A 23,150-nucleotide genomic window follows, 5' to 3' on the forward strand; every position below is an offset into this window, starting at 1 on the left:
CTGTGAAGGCAGTACCAGGCCCCAACATCACAAGCTACATATTTTATTCATGTTTTATTGTAAAGAAACAAAAACCACATATTTACATTCCCCATCTGATTTGAACACCTGAAATTCTGGGCAGTCTTCTCTACCAGGCCAGGCAGTCCTGGGCACTCAGGTGGGGACCAGTACAAGGATAACCCTGTCCCTTTCCCAGCCTAGCTGGGACCCCACCGGTCCCATGCTAGACGATGACCGTCTGTACCTCAAGCTGGCCCTCTGGTGAGGCAATGACCAGCTCGCCTGCATGCTCAAGGATCTCAATGTCCTCTGATGACACCATTGTTACAGTAGCCTGTTCAGTGCCGTTTGCACCTGTACGAGCCGCAAGCACAGTACCCTCACTGATGGCTGAGGCCAGTGTCATGGCCACCTGCTCAGTCAGGCTCTCGGGGGTGGCAATGGTGATCGTGTCTGCAGCAGCTGCCTCTGGACCCAGTGCTGCCTCCTGGTCCATGGTCACATTCTGCACGATGATCTGGTGCCCAGCGCTGGCCTGGTGCACAATCTGCTGCACCACCTTCATGATGTGGCTGTCCACCTGCAGGGCCACAGCTCAGCCCAAGGTGTCCAGGAGGCCAGGCTGCCCTCCCACTCCTTGCCAAACCCCTCACCTCTGTCTGGGTGCCCTCAATGATCTCTGTGGCTTCAGTGGTCTCTGTGTCATCTGCAGTCGCCTGGGCAAAACATCTGAGGTCAGCCTGGGCTGTCCCAGTGCCATCCCAGCCCCACCAGGCCTGCCACGCACCTCAATGATGTACTCCTGGGTATCGGCCACCACAGATGAGAACTCTACCAGCACTGTGTGGGGGTCCTCCGCAAGCACGGTGGCAGCTGCTGAGGGGCTCTCCTCTGACACCAGCACCTCCTCCACCTCCAGAAGGCAACCCCCTGCCAGCAGGAAGCTCAGTCACGGCTCAGTGACCCCCAGCCTCACTTCCCCCCACCATCTGCCGGCCCAGACCTTTGGTGCGCAGGTGCCGGTTAAGTGTGCCATGCTCAGCAAAACCACGGCCACACTTGTAGCATTTGAAGGGCTTCTCGCCTGTGTGATGACGCACATGCCGCACTAATGAGCCTTTCTCCCGGAATCCTCGGCTACAGAACTGGCACACATGTGGCTTCTCCTCCAAGTGTGTTCGGAAGTGCACTTGCTGGGCATTCTGCAGAGACCAGTCCATGACAGCCTGACCTTGGCCACAGGAAGCCAGGGCTCTCCCCACCCACCCCTGGCCTGAGCCAACTGAGTAGGCTGGGGAAAGGAGGGAAGTTGGGGCACAGAACAAGGCCCATCTGGCCCCAGGGACAGGTTGCTGAGGATGGGGTCTGCGCCAGGATCCTGGAATCGGAAGCCCACCTTTGTCTTGTAGCGCTTGCCACACTGGGGACAAGGGAAGGGCCGCTCATCTGAATGGACACGCCGGTGGCCGCGCACGTGGGCGACGGTCTTGTAGAGCTTCCCACAGTCCCCGCAGCGGAAGCGGCGCTCGTGCACGTGTGCCTCCTGGTGCTTCCTGAGCAGATAGGCCTTGGGGAAGGCCTTGCCACACTGCGCACAGGGGAAGGGCCTTGGCCCTGCGGCCAAGCCAGCATCAGCCAGGCCTGATGCCCACAGCCCATCTGCTCCTCGCTGTCCACGGACCCATCCACCCTCCTGCCACCCACCTGCATGGCCTCTCTTATGGGCCTCCAGGGTGGCTGCTGTTGGGAAGGTCTCACTGCATTGAGGGCATGGGTGGGTCTTGGGCACAGTGGAAGCCTCGCTGGACATCTGCTGGGGAATCACAGGCAGGCATCTAACACCCACTGCAGGCTCTGCCCCTGCAGTGCCAAAGACAAGGCCCAGGGCCCCATTCTGGCAGTCTCCCTCACAGCACCAGAGAGGGCAGAAATAGGCCAGTGGACAGTCACTCCAGAAAGCAATGCTACTTTATGCCACAGGCAGTGCAAGGAGGCACCAGTGGCCTACCCACAAAGGAGCATCCCAGCAGCACAAACACCTACTGTCTCCATCGGCTCCACTTCCAGCAGTGGCAATTCCGGGGATCTATCTCCCAGGGGCTGTGGACTGGACTCAGAGGCAGGGGCTGCTTCCAGGGCACCCTCCTCCCCAGCAACTCTCTCAAGAACAATGCCAGAGTTCTGCATGGCCTGGTGCAGCAGGTTTTCACGACTGCCCTCACGAGAACAGGGAAGCTCCTCAGGAGCTGGGGGCTTCAGGGAGGCAGAAGGAGAGAGGCTGCCACACAGCCCAACATATAACACCCACCCCTCCCACCACAAAGGGCAGACTCATGCCAAGCCCAGGGTCCCCCAAGGTCTTGTGTACATCCTCAGAATCTCATAGGATGAAGCCAAGTCCTCCCCTGTCACGCCTTGACCCCCAGGTCACTTTCCTTCTGACATGCTATTTGCTAAGGAGCTTTCCCAACTCCCCTGCAAACAGTCAGCTGTAGAGGTAGACCCAAACCTCCTATTCCTATTGGAGCCAGTGCCCTACACACAACCTGGCACTGAGCAGGCAGAAGGGAAGTGGCACTGCAGGGCTCCTTGAGCCAGCCCCTACCTCTGGAGCCAAAGCTTTCATGCCCAGGGGCAGCTCCTGCATCTGGACATGGACTTCATGGATGACGGTGCCCTTGGCATCTGTCACCAGGTGAATCACAGGTGATGTCTCCATGGATTCGCCTGTCACTGATGATGAAGTAACCGGCCCCACGGTGGAGGTGCCCGACCCTTTAAGGCAGAGTCAAGTGAGTCTCTGAAGAACACCCCCACTGGTGGCACCTGGGCCTGCAGCTAAGGCCAGGAAAAGCAGCTCCAGGAACCCAGGCAGCCTCCCCACCACGTTCACCTGCAGATACGTCCTCTTTGCCCACAACCACATCCTTGCTCATGCTGAAGCGGATTTTCTCTGTGCATGGGGTGAGAGACTTGAGGTGACGGGTCAGCGCACCCGATTCCCGAAAGCTCTTCCCGCACTTGGTGCACTTGTAGGGGCGCTCATCTGTGGAGAGAATGGAGTCGGCCCTGGGGTAATGACAATCTGTAACAAGGATGAGGCGGGCATGAAACCCCTGCCATGTTGCCAGGGAGCTAGGGACACAAGGCTTGGGTAGGGTGTCCCCAAGGCCAGGCCCCAGGCTGCTCACCAGTGTGCCGTCGGTGGTGCCGGATGAGTGAGCCCTTGGTCCGAAAGGAGGCCCCGCAGAGCTTGCACTCGTGGTCCTTGCGGCTGCTGTGGGTGACCATGTGGGCCTTGAGGATGCTGCCCTGCAGGGGAGGGGCAGCAAGGCTCAGGGCACCTCCCCAAACTGGAGCAGGCAGGAGGCCTGGCCGGCCCGTGGCCCCAGGGGCTCACCGTTTTGAAGGTCTTGTGACACAGCATGCACACGTAGCGGCCTTCCTTGTTCACCAGCAGCTTGACTTGGGCCTGCTCGCCCTCCCCAGCAAGCCCGAGCCCCTGATGGTTGGGACTGCCTGGGGCCTCAGCCATCTCGTTGTTCCCTGGCTCTGCCTCAGCAGCCACAATGACCTCTTTGATGTGCCCACTGCCTAAGGAAAGGCAGGTCAACATAAGCCTTGGGCTGCACCACAGCCCTGCCTGCAAGGATTCCTACAGAGGGAGACTTCTAAATGCCCTGGAACTGTCCAGACCATCCCTGCCCCTGGCATGGGAACTGCTGCTCTGGGCTAAGCCCCAGAGCCAACCAGCACTGAAGAAAATCAACACAGAGGCCCCAAGGGACCAGCAGGGAGCTGCTCAGTCTGAGGTCAGCCTGACAGGGTAACAAACCCCCTCCATGAAGTTGCTTGGAGGAGATCCAGCACTCCCAGGATGCACCTAGTGGAGAGACCCACCATGAGCAAAGATGCCCCTTCCCCTAAGCCAAGGAGGGGGTTGTGGGTCCTGGCAACAGGTGCCTGGGCACAGACAGGATAAACTAGCCCAGTTCTCTGCATCTGTCCTGCTGACTGCACCAATCCCACTAGGGAAAAAGATGTTGTTTCAGCTCATCTTCTGATTGGGATGCTGGTGGACAGGCAGGCAGGCAGGCCCAGTTGGAGCCTTGTCCCACCACAAGCTGGGGATACCAGGAGATGGGAGGGTGTGAACACTTCCCAGATAGCCCCAAGAACGGAAGGTGGAACTGGGCACAATGGCCAAGTCTGTGATCCCAGCAACTCAGGAGGCTGAGGCACTAGGATCACGAGTTTGAGGTCAGCCTCAGCAACTTAGACCCTGTCTCAAAATAAAAAAACAAAAAGGGCTGGGGGTGTAGCTCAGTAGTAGAGCACCCCAGGTTCAATATCCAGGGACACACATACCCCGAGAAAGAAACTTGGGATTTTGCATTTGTCATGGGGTGCTGAAGATATCTGACAATGTGCAAGACTAGGCCATAAACACGCTTCCCATTGCCTGTTTGTAAAAGTGACAAGTGGGAAACAGCTGTGAAGATGCCTCCTAGAACCCTCTCTGTCCAGCTGGAGACTTGTTGTGACAAGTCATTCTCTCAAAACAATAAAAACACCATGACTCAGAAACAACTAAGGGCATCTCTTGCCCATGCCTGGCTGACACACGCAATGCCCCAGGAGTATCTTCCCAGAGGACAGAGACCTGATGGGCAAGGGACTGAGGGGAACACAGCTACACCAACCCAAGAGGAAACCAATTTGTGTCCAAAGCAGTAGCAGGAGGGGCTGCCACTCCTTAGTCCTTGCTGACTGCACCCTGTACCCAAGAGAGACTGAGCCCAGCACAGCAAATCTTCCTCACTGCCCTTTCCCTACCCAAGACCAATAGAAATGCTGGTAGCTCTTGGCTCCTGCCCACCCAGGAGGACTGCAAAGGGGGACATTTTCAAGTGTGCAAGAGACAGGAGTACCCAGAGATGGACCCTTGAAGCACAAGCCATGGCTACCATCCCAAGCAAAGGCTTAGAACCACTGGAGGTCAGAGGTAGGTGGAAAGGGCCTGACTGGCCAAAGGCCCAGAGCCTGGACATGCTGCTGGAATGTAGGGAACTTGTTTTCCCAAATGACACCACCTATTTCAGAAACCAAACTCTGTGCCAAGGCCAGAGCACAGCCCCACCCCCACATGACACAGGACATTCCTAAGCCTGAGTGGTAATAAGAAGTGTCTCTGTCTTGGGAAAATCAGAGGAAAGGTGGTGTAGAGACCAGGACAGGTGTCCCAGCCTCCTCCCTGGGGAGGCTTGCCCATTCAGAGGCTCCCCTTCCCAAACCAAAGGCTGGCCTCCCCTATACAGCTTCCCTCTTCCTGCCCCAACCAGTCCCCAGTACTTCCCAAGGCCAAGTCCTACCTGTTGCCCAAACCTACTTCCTGTCCAGCTACCCACTCATCCACCTGCCTTGGCCCCTACCCAGCAGGCACTCCAAGTACCAACAGTTCCCTCCCAACTTCCCACCACATCAGACCCTGCCCAGCTACTCATTCCCACCTGTCCAGGCCTGGGCTGCCCTTTGAAAGTCCCCCTGCACACTCAGTGGTCCCCACTTAATGAGCACATAACCCAATCCAGACCTGGCTACACCCCCTCTCCCAGTGCAAATCAGCAAGGCATTTAAATTTAAAACACAGCCATCAAAGAGGCTCAGCGTCATATGCTCATAAAAGCCCTGTGAGACCATGCTGATGAAAGCACTGGGGAAGGTCAAGGTCAGGGAGCATGTTGGGGCCAGCTGCAGCAGCAACTCCACCCCACACCTACCCTCCAAAACTAACTGCTGGGGTGGGTGGGCCATTCAGGGATTCCCCATGCTGGGTACTGCCGGGGGCAGAAAGCAAGGGGTGGCTGATAAGTGAGGAAGACTCTAGGAGGGCAGAGACAGCCTGGGAAAACATGGAGAAGAGAGAAACCAGCTCATGAAGGAGCACCAACCATGTGCAAGCTACTGCAGATACAGCAAGGAATGTCCTGGTCCTCCCCTGGCAAAGCCTGGCATCTGATACACCTTCCTCCTGTAGGCCCTGCCTGGGGAGGCTCACACCAGGCCTCCACCCCTTCATGGCTAGGCCAGCTCTCAGGAGAACAGAGGTACAGACAGCTATCAGACCGGTGACACCTTAGGCAGCTGGCTTACCAACAAGGTCAGGAGCGTGGCTGATATCTGCTGCTAGAGAGGCTGCCTCCACCACAATGTGGGCCACGGTGATGGGCTCTTCTGGGCCTGCTGCTGCTGGTACCACCTATCGATAGGGGGACAGGGGACAGAGAGGATGCATTTGTGGTCTCCAGAATTTCAAGGGAAGGGCCTGGGCTCCCTTGCAGTAAAGTTTTGAAGAAGTAGGCTTGGGGAGTACAGACTTGGTCCATGTCCTCCAGGATGGCTGGGGTGGGGACGCTGCTCTTTCCCCAAAGGCCCACAGCCCCTGCAACCCGGGGCTTGAGGGTCGGGCCCATCACTCTAAGCCTTGAGTCACCATGGCCTGGACATGGAACATGGAGCACTGAGCACCCACTAGGTAATCACTAGCAACACTGGTACGAAGCTGGGCTGTGGTGAGGAATGGAGTTGCAACACCCATACCCACAGCCCCAGCCAGATCAGAGGAAGGGCCCTGGGGCGGGGGCCTTTCTGGAGAAGATAACATCTTGGGGAGGGGACAGAGGGTAAAGAGCACAAGGTCTGACTGAAACCACCCTGTTCAAGTGTCATCTGAACCACTCTCCGATGGTGGCCTGAGGCCACTGACTTCTTGAGCCTCTGTCCCATGAGGATGGCAAGCACTCCCTCTGCTGAGCAGGGGTATTATGGAAGGTCTTAAGACGACATACAGCTCCAGCACACCGTGGGACTCAACAAAGTGCACCATTTTTATGACAAGGTGGCAAGCCCCGCGGGACCCTGCTTGGTTTGTGAGATTCCCAGAAATTATGTATATAAGACAGGAGGCAAGCCAAAAAAGACAAAAGCCACCATGATACTACTGTTGCAGGAAGCAGCATTTATTAGTGCCAGCCTTGCCCAGAGGATCTATATCCAAAGGCTGAGCCAGAGCACAGCGGGCTGTTGCCATCTATACCATTAGTCCCTGGTATACATGTCAGCCCCTTTGTCTCTCCTATACGTTAACATACATTCTGACTGGGTAACTGCACATATGTGCCATGTGGTCCCTTTGCTCTGGGGATACATGTGCACATAGCTACTGAGTGCATCATATCACTTCTCTCTGTTCTGGGAGAGTCCTTACTACAGTCCCCCTTTTAATGCTCAGATCCCCTCAGGGTCAAAGAGCATCATCCTGATCCAACAACTTATATTTCCATAACATCAAAACATAATATGGGGGCTGGGGTTGTGGCTCAGAGGTGGAGCGTTTGCCTAGCATGCTTGAGGCACTGGATTCGATCCTTAGCACCACATAAAATAAAGATATTGTGTCCACCTATAATTAAAAAATAAATATTTTTTAAAAAAACCACAATGTGGCCATTTTCCTTTCAAAGACAGCTTCCATGAGACTGGAGACAGACCTCATAACCACGGGTAGCAGCCAAGAGTAAGCAGACCCCAGCATTAAAACCACAACACTTATGAAAGTTTTGAAACCCCTAAAATTTGAAAACATCCTCTAGATAATTCCCTGGGATTCCAACTTTTCCAGATCTAGAGAGGGACATGGGTGATCTTTCTTGTACAATCCATGATTTTTTCCATGACCTTGCCTTCAACATCTATTTGTACACAATGGTTGCCTAAGTTAAATTTCCCACATACTCCACCTTTAGAAACAAGCAAGTAGTCTAGAGCTAAGCGATTTTGATAAATAAATAGCATTATACATTTGTTTGGTCAGTAAATTGAGGGCTCTTGCAGTTTCATTAGTTATAATTTCAACTACAGCCTGTAGCTTGATAATAATGTTTAACACAGATGGGACTACAGGTAGCAAGGCATAATGGTGAATTATCCTTTCAGGAGGGCATTCATCATCTTTCCAGTTTTGGATTTCCAGGGCTTGCCACTCACTTTGGGCCCGTTGGTCTTCATATACAGGGACTCACGACTGCTCCCCTTTAGCTAATGGAAGGAGAAAAAGGAGGGGTAAATTGTCCCAGTATACAAGATCAGGAGAACTGGGGTAGTCTAGCACGGCAGGTCCTTCCACATACCTAGTACAGTCCACCTGGGGTTCTCCATTTGATATCTATGCCGGCATTATCACAGCCCTGTTTGAGGTTAGGGAAATTTTGACAGAGTGTGGGATTTTCTTCTATGTGATTTTGAGGATCTCTACCACTGGATTTTCTGGGTAGTTATATTATAGAATTTTGTGCCCAGACATGGTAAAGTTCCAGCTAAGATGTTAAACTGTTTGCCCTCTCAGGTAAGACAATATTTCCCAATAATTGAGATTTTCAGGAACCAGTAGTTGAATGAAGAGACATTGTTTCACTACAGGACTCATGAAGATCCTCCACCCACTAGCAAGAAGAGATATTCAGAGATTGAACTATAGTTTCTGCTAAGGCTAGGAACAGGTTTCTGGTTGTGGAGGAGATGGGGAATTCGGTTTTCATCTCTTCATGAAAGGAATGAAAAATTTGGTGCGGGGAAGTGCAAGTGCAAGTGCAAGTGTGCCTTTTTTGGGGGGTGCTTAACCACTGAGACATATCCCCAGCCCTTTTTTGTATTTTATTTATAGACAGGGTCTTGCTGAGTTGCCTAGGGCGTAAGTTGCTGAAGCTGGTTTTGAACTCACAATCCTCCTGCCTCAGCTTCCCAAATCACTGGGATTACAGGTGTGCACTACTGTACCCAGCCGAGTTGGTACCTTTGATATGTATTGGGACCTAGGGGTTTGTGTCCCACCCATATACAAGTACACCAATTTTGTGGCCAATTTTCCATCTTGAATCCCCTAGGTCAAGGATAGTAAAATTAAGAGGGTTACAGGCTCCTGAATTAGAGCTGAGCTGGCATCACCCCTTTGTAGAATTGGTGTGTTACATTTACCTACCAAGTAGTCCATGAAACAGCTTCAGGAGGGACAGTAACCACTGTTATTAATGCATCCAGGTTCAGCTGAGGGCTGCTAACATGCTTTTATCATAGAGCCTGTATTCCCATTCCCGAGATAACCCCCCACAAACCTCTATAGACCATGAAGATCAGTACTTATCTATGACTTCACACATGTCAAAGAGCACCGACACTGGGTGCTTGGGATCAATAATTTGGGATCAGTTAATTATTTGACCCATATTGTCACTGCTTCAGATCTCTAGCCACTCCTCAGCTGGGGAGTACTGTGGGTCAAAACAAGTGTATTGGTCCCCTTGCTATTAGATAGAATAGGTGATCTTATTATGTTTTACAGGTCCCTGAAACTTACTTGACAGTAAAAATGGATATAATAAAGTAGGGTTGTGGCAATGGCTCACCTGATCGAGTCATGTGATGGTTTGGGTCACAGAATGAAGAACTTAAGTCCACAAACAAGAGCCAGGTCAGACATAGCCAACAGCAATGAAACATCCTATCAAAAGGAGGTAAAAGACTGCTCATAGAGACTTCTAAACCTAGTGCCAGCTGGCTAGAGCAGCCTCTGCTAATCCTATTGTGAAAATTAAAGCTAATGGGTTGGGGATACAGCTCAGTTGGTAGAGTGCTTGCCTTGCATGCACAAGGCCATAGGTTCAGTCCCCAGTATCACCAAAAAAAAAAAATTAAAGCTAAGAAGATCATAGCAAAGAGATGGACAAGAGGTGACCATGCCAAATCATTACAGCAAGGAGGACAATAAAGGAAATAAGAACAGTCCATTTATCCCGGTAGGTGATCAGTTCCTCAAGCTTCTGCTGGGGGTAGATTAGTCATCAGCTCTCACTTGATTAAAGCAGGGCTGTTGTCCATAGGCTCTCAGATGGCCGATTTGCATAGTATAGCTGGCTCAGGAATACTCCCAGTCAGGAGAAGCTGTAGTGAATCCAGGGGACCATCTCACTGCTGTAGTGAATCCAGGGGACCATCTCACCCATCTTCACTAGTCCTAGTATGGGTGGGTTTCCTGACACAGGTAGATTAGCTTTTACTTTAGAATTCAGTTCATTTGCCCACCTTCTCAGAGCTCTCGGGACAGTATGCAGTGTGTAACTTCCAGGTGATCTTCAACCCTTTTGCCACCAATTGTACCACCTCAGCCACGAACATCAGCTCATTTTCCAATCCCATGGTGACTGGGATTCCAAACCAAGGAATGATTTCCTTTAGGAGAAATCAGGCCACTTCATGTGCCTTCTCTGTGTGAGTAGGAAAGGCCTCTATCCAGCCTGAGAAAGTACACACAAAGACTAGAAATACTTATAGTTTCAGACCTGGGGAGCTCAGTGAAGTCCACAATTATATCTTCAAATGGGGCCCCTCCAATGCTTTGCACCCCAGAGGAGGCCTTAGATTCCTGGTGCAGATTATTTCAGCCACATATTTCGCACACCATTGTTCACATTGTTCGCACACCATTGTTCACGTTGTTCGCACACCATTCGGGCATGCTGGAGAGCTGGGGAATGTAGAAATGTTGGCTGGATGTGGCCTCAAGTGCTGTCCAGCCAACATGGGTCTCAGTTTTAAACCAGGGGTTCTCATGTTGTAACTGGGGTCCAATTTTGCCAACAGACTAGGAAATAGGGTGGTAGTTTGGGCCATTGGTTCTGTTGCCCCGTTGGAGGCCATGAACTTTGCCTCTTGGTCTGCTTTATGATTTCCCTGAGCAACCATGATGCTTCCTCTTTGATGTCCCTGACAATGCATGACTGTCACCTGTTTAGGAGCGCATTTAGCATCTAAGAGTTCAAGGATTTCTTTGCCATACTTTATGTCTTTCCCTAATGAGTTGATTAGGCCCTTTTCTTCATACAAAGCTCGGTTACGTGGAGAGTGGTGAAGGCTCATTTAGAGTCTACGTATATATTGGCATGTATCCCTGCCACCAATTGAAGGCACAGGTCAGCGCAGTAAGTTCTGCTTTTTGTGCCAAGGTTCCTTTTGGCAGAGGTTTTGCCTCAATGGTGAAATTTAGGGTCACCACAGAGTACCCAGCAAGGTGTTCTCCCTCTTCCACAAAACTGCTACTATTGGTGAAGCATTCAACATCAGGATCTTTAAGAGGCTGGTCTGTTAAGCCCGGTCCACTGGAAAATACCTCATCCATAACTTCAACGCAGTCATGGTATGGTCGACCTGCCCCTACAAGCAGTAGGGGTGTAGAGTTTAAGGTGCACACTACTTCTAGGTGGATGTGCAGATTTTCACACAGCCTTCCCTGATATCCAATCAACTAGGCATCAGTCAGCCAATATTGTCCCTTAATCTTTTTGTCAGCACTGAGTATGGTACTCGAACATTTAATTCTTGTCCCACAGTCAGTTTGTCACCTCTGATGCCAAGAGGGCCATGGCCACCAGCACTTGTAGGCAGGGTGGCCGGCCTCAGGCTACAGAATCAAGTTGCTTAGAGAAGTATGCCACTGGACAATGCCATGACCCAACATCTGAGTCAGGACTCCCACTGAAACCCCAGTACACCTGTGCACATACAAAAAGAAAGGCTCGGACACATCTGGGAGTCCCAAGCCGGGTGCGTTGGTGAGGATCTTCTTGATTTCCTCAAAGGCCTTTTGTTGAGCTCATTCCATAAAAAGGTTTTCCCTCTCCCTCCTTGTGGCCTCATAAAGGGGTTTTGCAAAGATAGAGAAGTTAAGTATCCAGAGTCTACAGAAATCTGCAGCCCTGAGGAACTCCTGGACCATTCTCAGGATATTCCCACTGAAAGATGATGACTGCTAGACTCGGAGGGACCAGGTACATACACAAGAAGGCATCCTTGACTTCCAGGCATGTAAGTTAGGCAGCTTCAGCAGGGATGAGGCCCAGGAGAGTGTAGGGGCTAGGGACAGCAGGACATAGGGTAACAGCAGCCTGGTTTACTGCTCGTTGGTCCTGAACCAGCTGATAGTCATCTATTCCTGGATTTTAGACTGGCAGGAGAGATGTGTTCCAGGATGACTGGCAGGATTGGAGGATTCCATACTTTAGAAGTCTCTCCAGTTGTCTCTGGATCTCAATTTGTGCCTTGCAAATGCACTTAAGGCCAGCCCCTAGCTACTTCTACTACTATTGGGGGTATGTTTCAGGCCAGTCCTAGAGGATTGTCTTAGCCCACACCCCAGATACTCTGAAAGGAAGCTCACATTCCTGTTGTGGCCTTTCCATGAGAATGTAGAGGCACCACTCTTCTCCTTGGGGGACCAAGAGAGTCAAGATCTTCACTTCTGGCTTTCCTAGAGTCAGGGTGGCTTGGCCATGAGTGTTAAAAGTTATCTGGGCTTGCATTTTCCCAATGGGTCCTGACCACTAAAGCCATAGGACAGTCAGGGAGGTATAGGAATTCATGAATAACTTCACAGTTGCCTAAACTGCACCAGCAAGGCAGTAAGAAGAAGCAACAAGCTCAGCTGCCTGTGGCTCCCACTATAGAGGTTTGTCTCAGGTTAATTCACCACCGAATATTCTGCCCCAGTATCAACCATAAGTCCATGGTCCGGCCCCCGATGATCATATGGACCATAAGCTCCTGGGGGCCTAACATAATGAAGTCCAGTCTGTCCTAGTCTTCCTCAAAGTTTTCCATGGCAGCCAATCCCACAAAATCATCCTCAAGGACTTCATATGGTTGCCATGGTAGTTGGTTGTCCTTTAACCACTCAACCGCTCCTGCTTTGTCCAGGCACTGCGTGATAATCCTCTGACTGTTGGGGACACTCATTATTCCAGTGACCTTAACAGCAATGAACACACTTGTTTCATTCTAATGTCACCTTTGGGTGAGGTGGTTCTTCCTGTTGGCTCCCTCTATGGCCTCAGCTCTTGCCCAATAGGACACTTCTCTGGGAGTGCCCTGACCATTCCACCAGGGTGGTAGCAAGCAGACCTACCTTCTTTTTCATTTTCCAGTCTACCTCATGTTAGGCTTCTTGGTCTTCGTTGACAAATATTTTTGTTACAACTTGCAGTAGTTGGCTGGCATTCATTCCAATGAAGCCCTCTAGCCTCTATAGCTTATGCCATATGTCTCCCTGGGTCTGACCAACAAAGGCTGCATGAACCACTGGCTAACTTTCATCTGCTTCTGAGTTGAAGAGGATGTAAAAACAGAACATTTCACATAGCCTCTCATAGAATTTACTGGGGCTTTCTTCTGGTCCCTGGAGCACCTCTGAAGTCTTTCTTACTCATGTTCACGGCCTTCCTTCCTTCTTCCTTCATGCAGCCTACAACATTCTCTTGATAATGCTAAAGCATCTGAAATCCTTGGTCATCATTAGAGTCCCATGAGATCTTCCTCAGCGATCTGGCTCTGAGCGTAAGCCGGGACATTCATGCTTCCTGCTGGGGCAAGTTCCTCCAACCACTTTAACAACTTTAATTGGGTGGCATTCTTCAGTGTTAAATAGAGTCAGGAGTAACTGGCGACAATCAATCCATGTGGGCTTGTGGGTCTGAATAATGGATTGCATTAAATCAATCATAGTCTGAGATTTGTCAGTGAAGGAGAGGATTTTTCCAATTCAAGAGATCAGTGGAAATAAAAGGCTGATATATGAAAGTGTACTGTCCCCCTTGCACCTGAGAGTATATGGGTTTAAGACTGGTGGCCATGGGGTGGCTATAGTCGGGGCATTTTGGGTGGCCTCAGGGGTGTGGCCTCAGGGCTCCAGCTGCAGGAGGCACGAGGAGTGCAGGCAGCAGTGGAGAAAGCAGTGGTGTGCAAGGCACAAGAATCCCGCTGGCTCCAGCATTTTGAAGGGGCCATCACTGGGCCATCATGATCTAATAGCTCCCTCCCAGAAAGGAAGCCTCAGCCAGCGCAGCTGAGAGAAGACTATGTCTTGCCAACAGTCAATGCAGGAGAATGGATCCCTACAATGACCCTAAATACCTTGATAAATAGTTCTTTATCTAGTGACCTCTTGGACAGCCAACCGAAAAAGGCCAATCTATTTCAGAGAAGGCCTAAAGTTTTCTTTTTGAAATTTTTAGTTTTTAGGGGGGTAAACTTACTGTTTGCCACCTATTTCCTCCCCCTAAGAGATGACAATCGCATACATAAGAAGGGAAAGGGGAAAGGGGTAAGAAAGCCATCTCTGGCAGCTCTCCTCATAGAGATATTTCAGGCACCTTTTAGCATTGGCAGCCTGACCCAGACCAGGCTCGTAGACCTTGAAGAGAGTCTGGCACTGCTCTAAGCCATATGAGGATCACCAGAATTCTGCACTTGCTTCAGGCTCAGCCTGTTTCATTCAGTCACCACTCACTTGCATTCAAACAGTGCCTCCAATCTGCAGCACAGTACGTTAAAAGTACAGTTTAATTCATGAAATTGAGCTATTCAGGTAACTCTAGAGAGTGATCGGGCTCCCCTTCTGCCACTTAGGGACAGGTCCACCTCTTGCACCTGGGTTTCTACTATGTGACAGGTGGCACTACTGCGCTGGTTCCTGGGTTCCACCAAGTTCCTTGGTACTCCTGAGATCCTTGCCCTAGCATTCTGGGAGGAGTAGTTTCCTAAGGATCAATTTGTATGCTGGCACCAGGCAAGGTCACCTCTCCCGGAGTCCCAGGGCCCCTAGCAACAGGGGAGATGAAATCACCATCTCTGAATCCAGGATGAGCCCTCAAGAAATGTTGTGAGATTCTCACCCAGAGACAGAACACCTGTGCTTTCACCAGGAAGTAGCATTTATTAGTGCGGCACTGGCCCAGCAGGTTCGAATCCAAAGGCTGAGCCCTGAGCGCAGTGGGGCGTTGCCTTATTTACCCTCTCTTAGTTCCTGGTTACATGTCAGCCCCTTTGTCTCCCCAGTGGGGCGTTGCCTTATTTACCCTCTCTTAGTCCCCGGTTACATGTCAGCCCCTTTGTCTCCCCTAGGTTGTAACATACATTCTGTGACAGAGCTGCAACGCAGCTGCACATGTGCACAGACATAGTGCACATAGACTGTGCCACATTGCCTGACAGAGCTGTGCATGCTCACATAATTACTGAGTGTGCCGTGTCACCTTCCCTCTGTTCTTGGAGAGCCATTACCACACTCAGAGAGAAGGGACCTCAGTCTCCCAGCTATACAGGCTGATGAGAGGGCTAGCATACCCCAGGATATCCAGAAAGTCCCAGAGAACTGCCAGGTTCTTCATGGTATAGCCTGAACCCTCCTTCACCTGTGGTCAGATGCCTGCCCTCTGCCTATCCATCAGTCAGCAGGAACCAGCTGCACAGGTATGTCTTGGCACTCTGTCGCCTTCTCCTCCTATTAGGTGATCTCAGGGAGGGCAGTGTGTGCAGTGGCAGTGGGGTAGCGACTCACCTCCTGGCCCAGCAGTGCAGTTGTGGCAGGGGTGGTAGGCAGAGCCTCCTGTGGGGCCCGCTGGCAGGCCTTCTGAATCTTGTGCTGAACAAAATCTTCCAAGGCAGTGAATTCCACCTGGCAGCGGCCACATCTATGCACATCATCCTCATCTGAAATGAGCACATTGTCAGGGACTTTGGGGAGGCAACCAGTATCCCATCCAGCTTCCCCTCCAACCCCAGACCAGACTCATCCAACGATGGCAGCAGAACCAGAATTCCTACCCCATCCCTCCCAGAGGCTGCTGAAAATGTGCTTAGGGCACCCAGAGCTAGGGAACATCAGGGTATAGCCCCCATCCTCTGGAAGTCTGCAGAAGCAAGGCTCACACCAGGGAGAACAGTATTCTGTAGAAGTGGTCCTGACTACACACTCAGGTTGCAAGGATCCAGTGATGCTGTCATGCCCAAGAGCTCCTTAAAGGGAAAGAGGCTCAGGAGGGCCTGAAGCAGAGGGACTTAGCCAAGCCACTCTGGGGACAGTAGAGGACTAGAATTCAAGACAGGTAAGGACTAGGGATATTGTTTACTTGCCTAGCATAGCAAGCCCCTAGGTTTGATCCCCAGCACTACAGAAAATAAAAAGACTACTGGGGACTAAAAGTGCCCTTGGGCATCTCAGTGATCACCTCTAAGTCATTTTCTCATCTGACCTGATTCAAGTGTGTAGGGCATATCAGGGGCACAGTAGGCTAGCCCACCAGGATCTGCTAAAAGGTCAGCCTTTGGAAAACACAGGAACAGCAGGGCCCTGCCCTGTGAATACCCTTACTTTTTGTTGTTGGTGGTGGTGGTGAGGATCAAATCCAGGGACTTGCACATACTAGGCAAGTGTTCCACCACTTGGCTACATCACCAGCCTCCAACCACTCTTTCCTTCCTGACTTGATATTTCATAGATCCCCAACAGGAAGCACCCCTGCTCAGGTGTGTATGCTAAGAGTATAGCATTTCAGAGGGGCTCCACATCCCAGAGCCACCATACCTGAGTCCCTCTCCACCAATGTGACTATCCTAAGACCTGCAGGAGAGACTTCCTACTCATTGAATCCTTAATGTGGGTCAGGCACCTTCTGGGAAGTTCACCAAATTCTGCCAGCACCTTGGGGAAATGGATGCCTACTCCCTAACTAAAAAAATGACTTGAGGTTCAAGGTCACACAGATGAACATGAAGATCCACCCAAATGTCCTGCTTCTGTAAAAGTCTTTCAGTTCCCACAAAAACAAACCCAGTCCCACATCAAAGTCTAGTAAAGGCCTGGTGCATGGGAGGAGGCTGGCCAAAGCTTGTTGAATTAGTTAGAGAATAAAGGGCCAGATCATGACTGTGGCTCTCCCACCAAATCATCTAAAAAAGGGAAGCCCACCAGATGGTTCACAGTCACAAACTAAGAGCTGAGATGCCTACCATCCTCTTAACCTCCCACCCACTCATGAGAGTTCAACTTGGCACCAGGGTATCATTTTTGGAGGAACCTCTATAGAAGAACCCAACCCATTTTACTGAGACAACGCGATGGACAGGTTCAGTTGGGCACAGCAACCACTAGAGGGACCCCTCTCAGGTTGGCCCTGCCCCTCTCCAAGCCGGAATAAGAAGGGGCCAGAAAAATATGTACAGACTATGAAACTGGTGTGAACAAAGCCAAGACCACCTTGACTTCAATATCACTAGCCAATACCTTCCTATATGATCCAATGCACCGACTGGTGGGACAAGTTCAGAGTAGAAACCTAAGAGGTCACCAAAGCTATCGGTGCCTGATGAATGAGTCCTGAGCATGTCCCAGTACTCTCCTCAGCTCTTTACACACACAGGTTAATTCTCATCACCCTCTTATGTGACAGCAGAACCCAGAAACTAAAGGGGCTGAGTTGAGTAACTAACTACACATTCCTGAAATCCAATCGGGTCCTTGCTAGATGGGTGACCTGGTCACTTGCACATCCATGAAACTCAATTTTCCCCATCCTTAAAGTGGGAGTGAATAACATCATTGACATCTCAGGGTTGGTTTCAGGACCGAAAAGGCTGATGCAGAGTAAGTGCTCGGAACATCTTGGAGACGCCCCTCCACCTTGCTGGGGAGATGGAAGCTGTCTTCCACAGGGATCTGCTGTCTGACGTCCCGACCGGCACAGAGCCCCACCCCACCCCAGTCTCGCCCCAGCCACGACCCTAGTGGCCCGCCAGGTGCGGTGGGAGGGGAGGAGGGGGCACGGCCGGTGACGTTTGCTTGGGTCCACTGGGAGGACCGGGACTTTGGTGCCTACGAGCGCGCACTGGAGGCCTGTGAGTGGTGGGCGCCCCGCAGAGAGGTCCGAGAGGGTCGAGAGGGTCGCGGGGCCCCGCGGGCTCGCGAGAAGGCTGGATGCGGGAAGGTCTGCGCGCCCACAGCCCGAGCCGCCGGGCTCCACCAGTCCAGGCTGCGCCTCCCCCACCCCGGCCGCTGCGGGCCCGCCCGACCCCGTTACCTTCCTCGCTGAAAGGCGCTGAGAGGCCGAGAAAGCCGCCTGGAGCCAAAGCCGCTGCTGCGACCCCGCCCTCGCCCGCTCCACGCCCGGCTTCGGCCCGGGCTTCTGCCGTATGAGCGGCCGTCACCCGCACTGCCATCGCGCCCTCCATGTCGCAACGCGCCGCAGGAAGATGGCGGATTTACGACCGTGTCGTCATAACAACGGGCCGCTCCGAGGCCAGCGTGAGGGAACTGCGAAAGGGGGACGGGGGCGGGGCCAGTGCGGGTTTGACAGACAGGCGTGAGGGGCGGGGACTTGGGTGTGGCCTGGAGCGGAGACTGGGCGGGTCTACTGGTTAGGGTGTAGCAGATTGATTGGCGGAAAGATCCGCGGCTTGGGCGTGGTGTGTCCCATTGGGCGTGTCCAGACTGGAAGAGCCTGGGAAGAAAGTGGGCCTGGGTGCCAGGTGTTGCAGCCAGACTTGAGAACCAGAGGAGAAAGAGGAAGGTGCACTGGGTGGCGCAACCCGGTCAGGGTCCTCCAGGGTCCTCCGGGGCGGACCCTGTGGGAGGTCGCCCTGCCACAATCTCGAGAGGGCCGGCACCGATTAGGGTATTAAGGGATCGGTGCTCACCAAACTCCGTCGCCCCAGAAGTTGTTAACACCAGTCACAGGAAAGAACCCTAGTGCAGGATGGCTCATGCGCAGCTTTGCAAAGCGTTTTATTTTATATATTTTTAATTGTGGCAAATACACATAAAGTTTACCATTAGTAAATGACATTTAGTGTACTCACAATATTGAGCTCACTCATTACCTCTATCTAGTACCAGAATTTTTTTTTTTTTTTAACCCTGGGGGTTAAACCCAGGGTCTTGCTCACGCTACACCCTCAGCATTTTTTGAGACAAGGTTGCTAAATTACTCAGGGCGACCTCAAATTTGTGATCCTCCTGCCTCAGCCTCCACAATAGCTGGGATTATAGGCATGTGCTACCACTAATGGCTAGTTCCAGAAGATTTCCATTATCCCAAAAGGAAACCTATACCTGTTGAACAGTCATTCCCCATTCTCTACACCCCTCACCCCAGCTCTGGAAACTACCAATCTACTTGATCTTCATTGATTTGCCTGTTCAGGACATATCATATAAGTGGAATCATACATTATGTACCCTTTTAGGCCTAACTTTTTTTTTTTTTTTTTTAAGAGAGAGAGAGGAGAGAGAGAGAGAGAGAGAGAGAATTTTTGATATTTATTTTTTAGTTATCGGCGGACACAACATTTTTGTTTGTACGTGGTGCTGAGAATCGAACCCGGGCCGCACGCATGCCAGGCGAGCGCGCTACCACTTGAGCCACATCCCCAGCCCCTAGGCCTAACTTCTTTACAAGATTCATCCATGCCCTAGTCTATGTCACTGCTTCATTACTTCATTACTTTTTTGGGGGGTGGGGGGTGGGTTGCTGGGGATTGAATCCAGGAGTGCTTTACCATTGAGCTACACACTCAATCTGCCTTATTTGGGGGGGAGGGGGTAACCAGGGATTGAACTCAGGGGCACTAGACCACTGAGCCACATCCCCAGCCCTATTATGTATTTTATATAGAGACAGGGTCTCATTGAGTTGCTTAGCACCCAGCTGTTGCTGAGGCTGGCTTCAAACTCACAATCCTCCTCAGTCTCCCAAACTTCTGGGATTACAGGCATGTGCCACCGCACCTGGCTCAGGTTACTTTTATTTTCTAAAACTGTAAATCTATGTAACACTATGAAGATTGAATAACATCTGTCCTTGGACTGTCTAAAACCATCCCATATTATACTAGTGCTACTAGCCTCACTTGGGGGAGGGGCACTGGTGCTGAATGCCTACCATGAACTGGGCACACTTCATGAAGGACTTCTCTCCCATTTACAGAGCCACCCCACCTCTCCACCCTAGGTCAGTTCTCCCCCATGAAGACCAGCGTCCCTTCCAGACTCCTCCACCACCTTGTCCACAACCATCCTCTATAGGCACATAGGCATGCCCAGCAGATGTTAAACCAAACAGACATGGCACAGCTCAGCTTTGGTTTTGACAGAGCATTATCCCACTTGCATTGTCCCTTTGATGGCTCTATGTGGCTGTTTCCTGGTCTATAGACAGGGATACTAACACTCCTATCCTCTTAGGGTTGTTCTGTGATTCTGACCAGATCATGCAGGTGAGAAGCAGCACTTGCTTGCTGAATGCTAACTGAATGTACAAGTGTAACCCAAGGTCATTAGGCAAGTGTTGGAGAAGTCTAGCTGCCTGGACATCATCAGTGTTTCCTGTTTTGGCAAGTATATCAAATAACTGGGTGTTGCTGGGTGCTAAAAGCAGAGTTTGTGATCTTTTGTCAAATGCAGTTCTTCCCAGGGTCAGCTTGGCCACCAAACCTAAATATGAAAACCCAAAGAAGAATGTTTTCTCCCGAGCAGTGGGTGCTCCAGGCAGGAACACTTTGCAGGCTCTGCCCTTCTGGGCTGTGGTCCCTGTCCTCCAGGGGTTTCCAGGCCAGCAGAGACCAACAGGAATAGGATGTTATATAAATAAACAGTACTACAAGGGAACCCAGTTCACTAGCTTTACCTGATGGGTTCTGGAGTCAGGGTGGGGACCAATCTAGAAGAGGCTTTATAGAGAACTAGGGCCCACGAGAGCAGGAGAGGGTTGACAAACTTGAACTTGGGAGTATAAGTGTCCTGGCACAGGGTTGGCCCTCAGGAAACTGGGAACCACTATTGTTCTGACAGCTGGCCCTAGTGAAAGTGATATTAATAAACATACACTTACCCTATGACCTAAAGATTCCACTCCTAAGTATATTCTTGAGAAATGAGTGCTGAGCACAGTGGCACACACCTGTAATCCAAGCAACTTGGGAGGCTGAGGCAGGAGGATTGCAAGTTCAAACAAGCCTGGAAAACACAGCTAGACCCTATCTCAAAATACAAAGTATTAAAAGGGCTAAGGATGTAGCTCAGTAGTAGAAAATCCCTGGGTTTAATTCCCAGTACTGCCAAAAGAGAAAAAAGAAATGAGTGATGTCCACATAGGCATATATAAGAACAAGAATATTCACAAGGACATTATTTACAATAGCCCCAAACTGGAAACAACTCCAAAATCCATCAGTGGAAGGTCAGACATCAGTGGATGGGGGGGTGGTATATTTGACAATGGCCCACAGGACAATTAAATAAAAATTTAAAATAAACTATGAAGGATCACAGACATTTTTTTAACTTTGTTTTGTTTTAGCTGTATATGGATACAATATCTTTGTTTTTATTTATTTATTTGTATGTGGCGCTGAGGTTATCAAGTGCTCTACCACTGAGCTACAACCCCAGCCCAGATTTCACAGACATTATATTGAATCAAGGAACCAAGACATAGAAGGGTGTCGGGAGCCATTCTCACACGTGACTGGATGATTCCCGGTTAGGGTCTGAGGTGCTCTGGCTGTGTCGGAGCTTTCCCAGCCCTCTCCTGTTGGGAGAACCCTTCCGTGTGGGGGTGTGACTGACCACTGACCCTGGGGCCCAATCACTGACCCTGACCTTGGAGTGCGGTCCCCCCCTTCAACCTTCATTGGATGGAATTCTCCCCTGAATTTCTTGTTCCCCAATAAAAGGCTACTCCCTGGCGTGCTCTCGCTGTCTCTCTCCTGCTAGCCCTGAGTAATCCTTGCTCCCCTGCCGGCGGTTAGAGGTGGGAACCAGAGAGGGGAGCCGGTTAGAGGTGGAAACCAGAGAGGGGAGCCGTCTTGGACCTGGTCATAGAAAAAGGTAACTGAGTCTGTGTGTTTATTGCGACCTCACTAGCTAACTTTTATGCCAAGAACCTCATTAATGAAACCATTGCGCTGGCCGCATGGTGGAGAAGGGTACATGTGGTTTATAAAATGGTTTACCAGGGTGTGGTGGCACAGACCTGTAATCCCAGTGACTTGGGAGGCTAAGGCAGGAAGATCCCAAGTTCCAGGTCAGCCTAAGCAATTTAGCTAGACTCTTTCTCAAAAAAGAGAGTGTAGTTCAGTGGTAGAGCACCCCTGGGCTCAATCCCCAACACCACACAAAGATGGTCTAGAACAGGGAAACTAGGCTCTGATTCCATATGACAGAAACAAGAACTGTGATTGGTAAAGCTGATGACTGGGTGAGAACATGAGGGGACTTTCTGAGGTGTTGGAAATAGTTCACAGTTGACCTGGCATATAAGTATGTATAAATTTCACTGAGCTGCACATTTGAGATTCACATCCTTGGGGCTGGGACTCAGTGGTAGAACGCTTGCCTGGCACGTGTGAGGCACTGGATTCTATCCTCAGCACCAGGTATCAATGAATAAAACAAAGGTATTGTGTCCATCTACAATTAAAAATAAAACTAAAAAAAATCACATTCTTTGTGTTACGCCTCAATAAAGTTAATAGTAACCGATAATGACGACAATAGCGACCAGTTACTGGGTACTGAGTTCCGCCCGACCCCTAGACCGCACTCCCACCGCCTTGGAATCACTGGTTCCTGAGACCGCCGAGGCACAAGGAAAGGTTTGCGCAGAGGCCAGGAGGCGAATATACGAAGCTTCTTGGGAAGAATCCTTCCAGGAGCGGAAGGCACACGGCTCACACGCCTGCACCGTGTCCCGAGAGTGTCCGAACACAAGTACGCTGAAAGTGAGGACGTGACTCCAACCACAGGCCGACAGCGGCCCCTCCCGCCACGCTCACGCGAAAAACCCCGCCCGCATGACCTCGAGACTAGCCAGCCAATCAGCAGCCGGCCCGGCCTGGGGTCCCTTAACCATGGGCCTCCGTCACCTAGGCTGACCACCCGCCTCCAATGGGCGAGCTGCCCTGCAGCTGCCAATAAACAGCGGCTTTACGTGTTGCGCGGCTCTCAGACAGCAGCGTCTCCACAGCTAGCGCTCTACTCCGAATGCCGGTTGGCGCCCTGCCAACCAATCACCAATGAGCCCCAAGCCCTGCAGCCAATGGTCTGCCGCTTCCTCGTGTCCGGTCGAGGCGGTTGGAGCCGAGCTCCTTCAGCCCGCAGAAAACAGAGACGGATTGGCGCAGGCAGCGACCAATGAGCAACACGCGCGAGACGCAGAGCCAATGAGCGCTCCGGGGGCGGGGCGGGCCCTGCGGCGGGCGGCTGCAAG

At 51.3% G+C, this 23,150-nt stretch overlaps 1 protein-coding gene across 5 annotated transcripts; it reads right to left on the bottom strand.

The window, feature by feature from the left end:
• Positions 1–27: 27 nt before the first annotated feature.
• E4f1 (E4F transcription factor 1) lies at positions 28–18,130 on the bottom strand. 5 transcript variants are annotated; one of them, XM_076839821.2, is made up of 14 exons: positions 17,964–18,130; positions 15,446–15,597; positions 6,157–6,262; positions 3,404–3,597; positions 3,195–3,315; positions 2,897–3,049; positions 2,609–2,778; positions 2,047–2,256; positions 1,708–1,813; positions 1,400–1,617; positions 1,007–1,205; positions 791–933; positions 657–719; positions 28–583 (listed from the first exon to the last, which is right to left on the bottom strand). In XM_076839821.2, the coding sequence occupies exons 1-14, from the start codon at positions 18,112–18,114 to the stop codon at positions 227–229; spliced, it is 2,343 nt and encodes a 780-aa protein (XP_076695936.2). In that variant the 5' UTR covers positions 18,115–18,130; the 3' UTR covers positions 28–226. The 5 variants fall into 5 exon arrangements, with proteins under 5 accessions (XP_076695936.2, XP_076695935.2, XP_076695937.2 ...); XM_076839820.2 differs by having other exon boundaries at positions 1,708–1,816; XM_076839824.2 differs by having other exon boundaries at positions 468–583; positions 843–933; positions 1,708–1,816.
• Between the last annotated feature and the right edge of the window lie 5,020 nt (positions 18,131–23,150).

This window comes from Callospermophilus lateralis, chromosome 19, assembly GCF_048772815.1.
Source record: "Callospermophilus lateralis isolate mCalLat2 chromosome 19, mCalLat2.hap1, whole genome shotgun sequence".
Lineage (NCBI taxonomy): Eukaryota > Metazoa > Chordata > Mammalia > Rodentia > Sciuridae > Callospermophilus > Callospermophilus lateralis.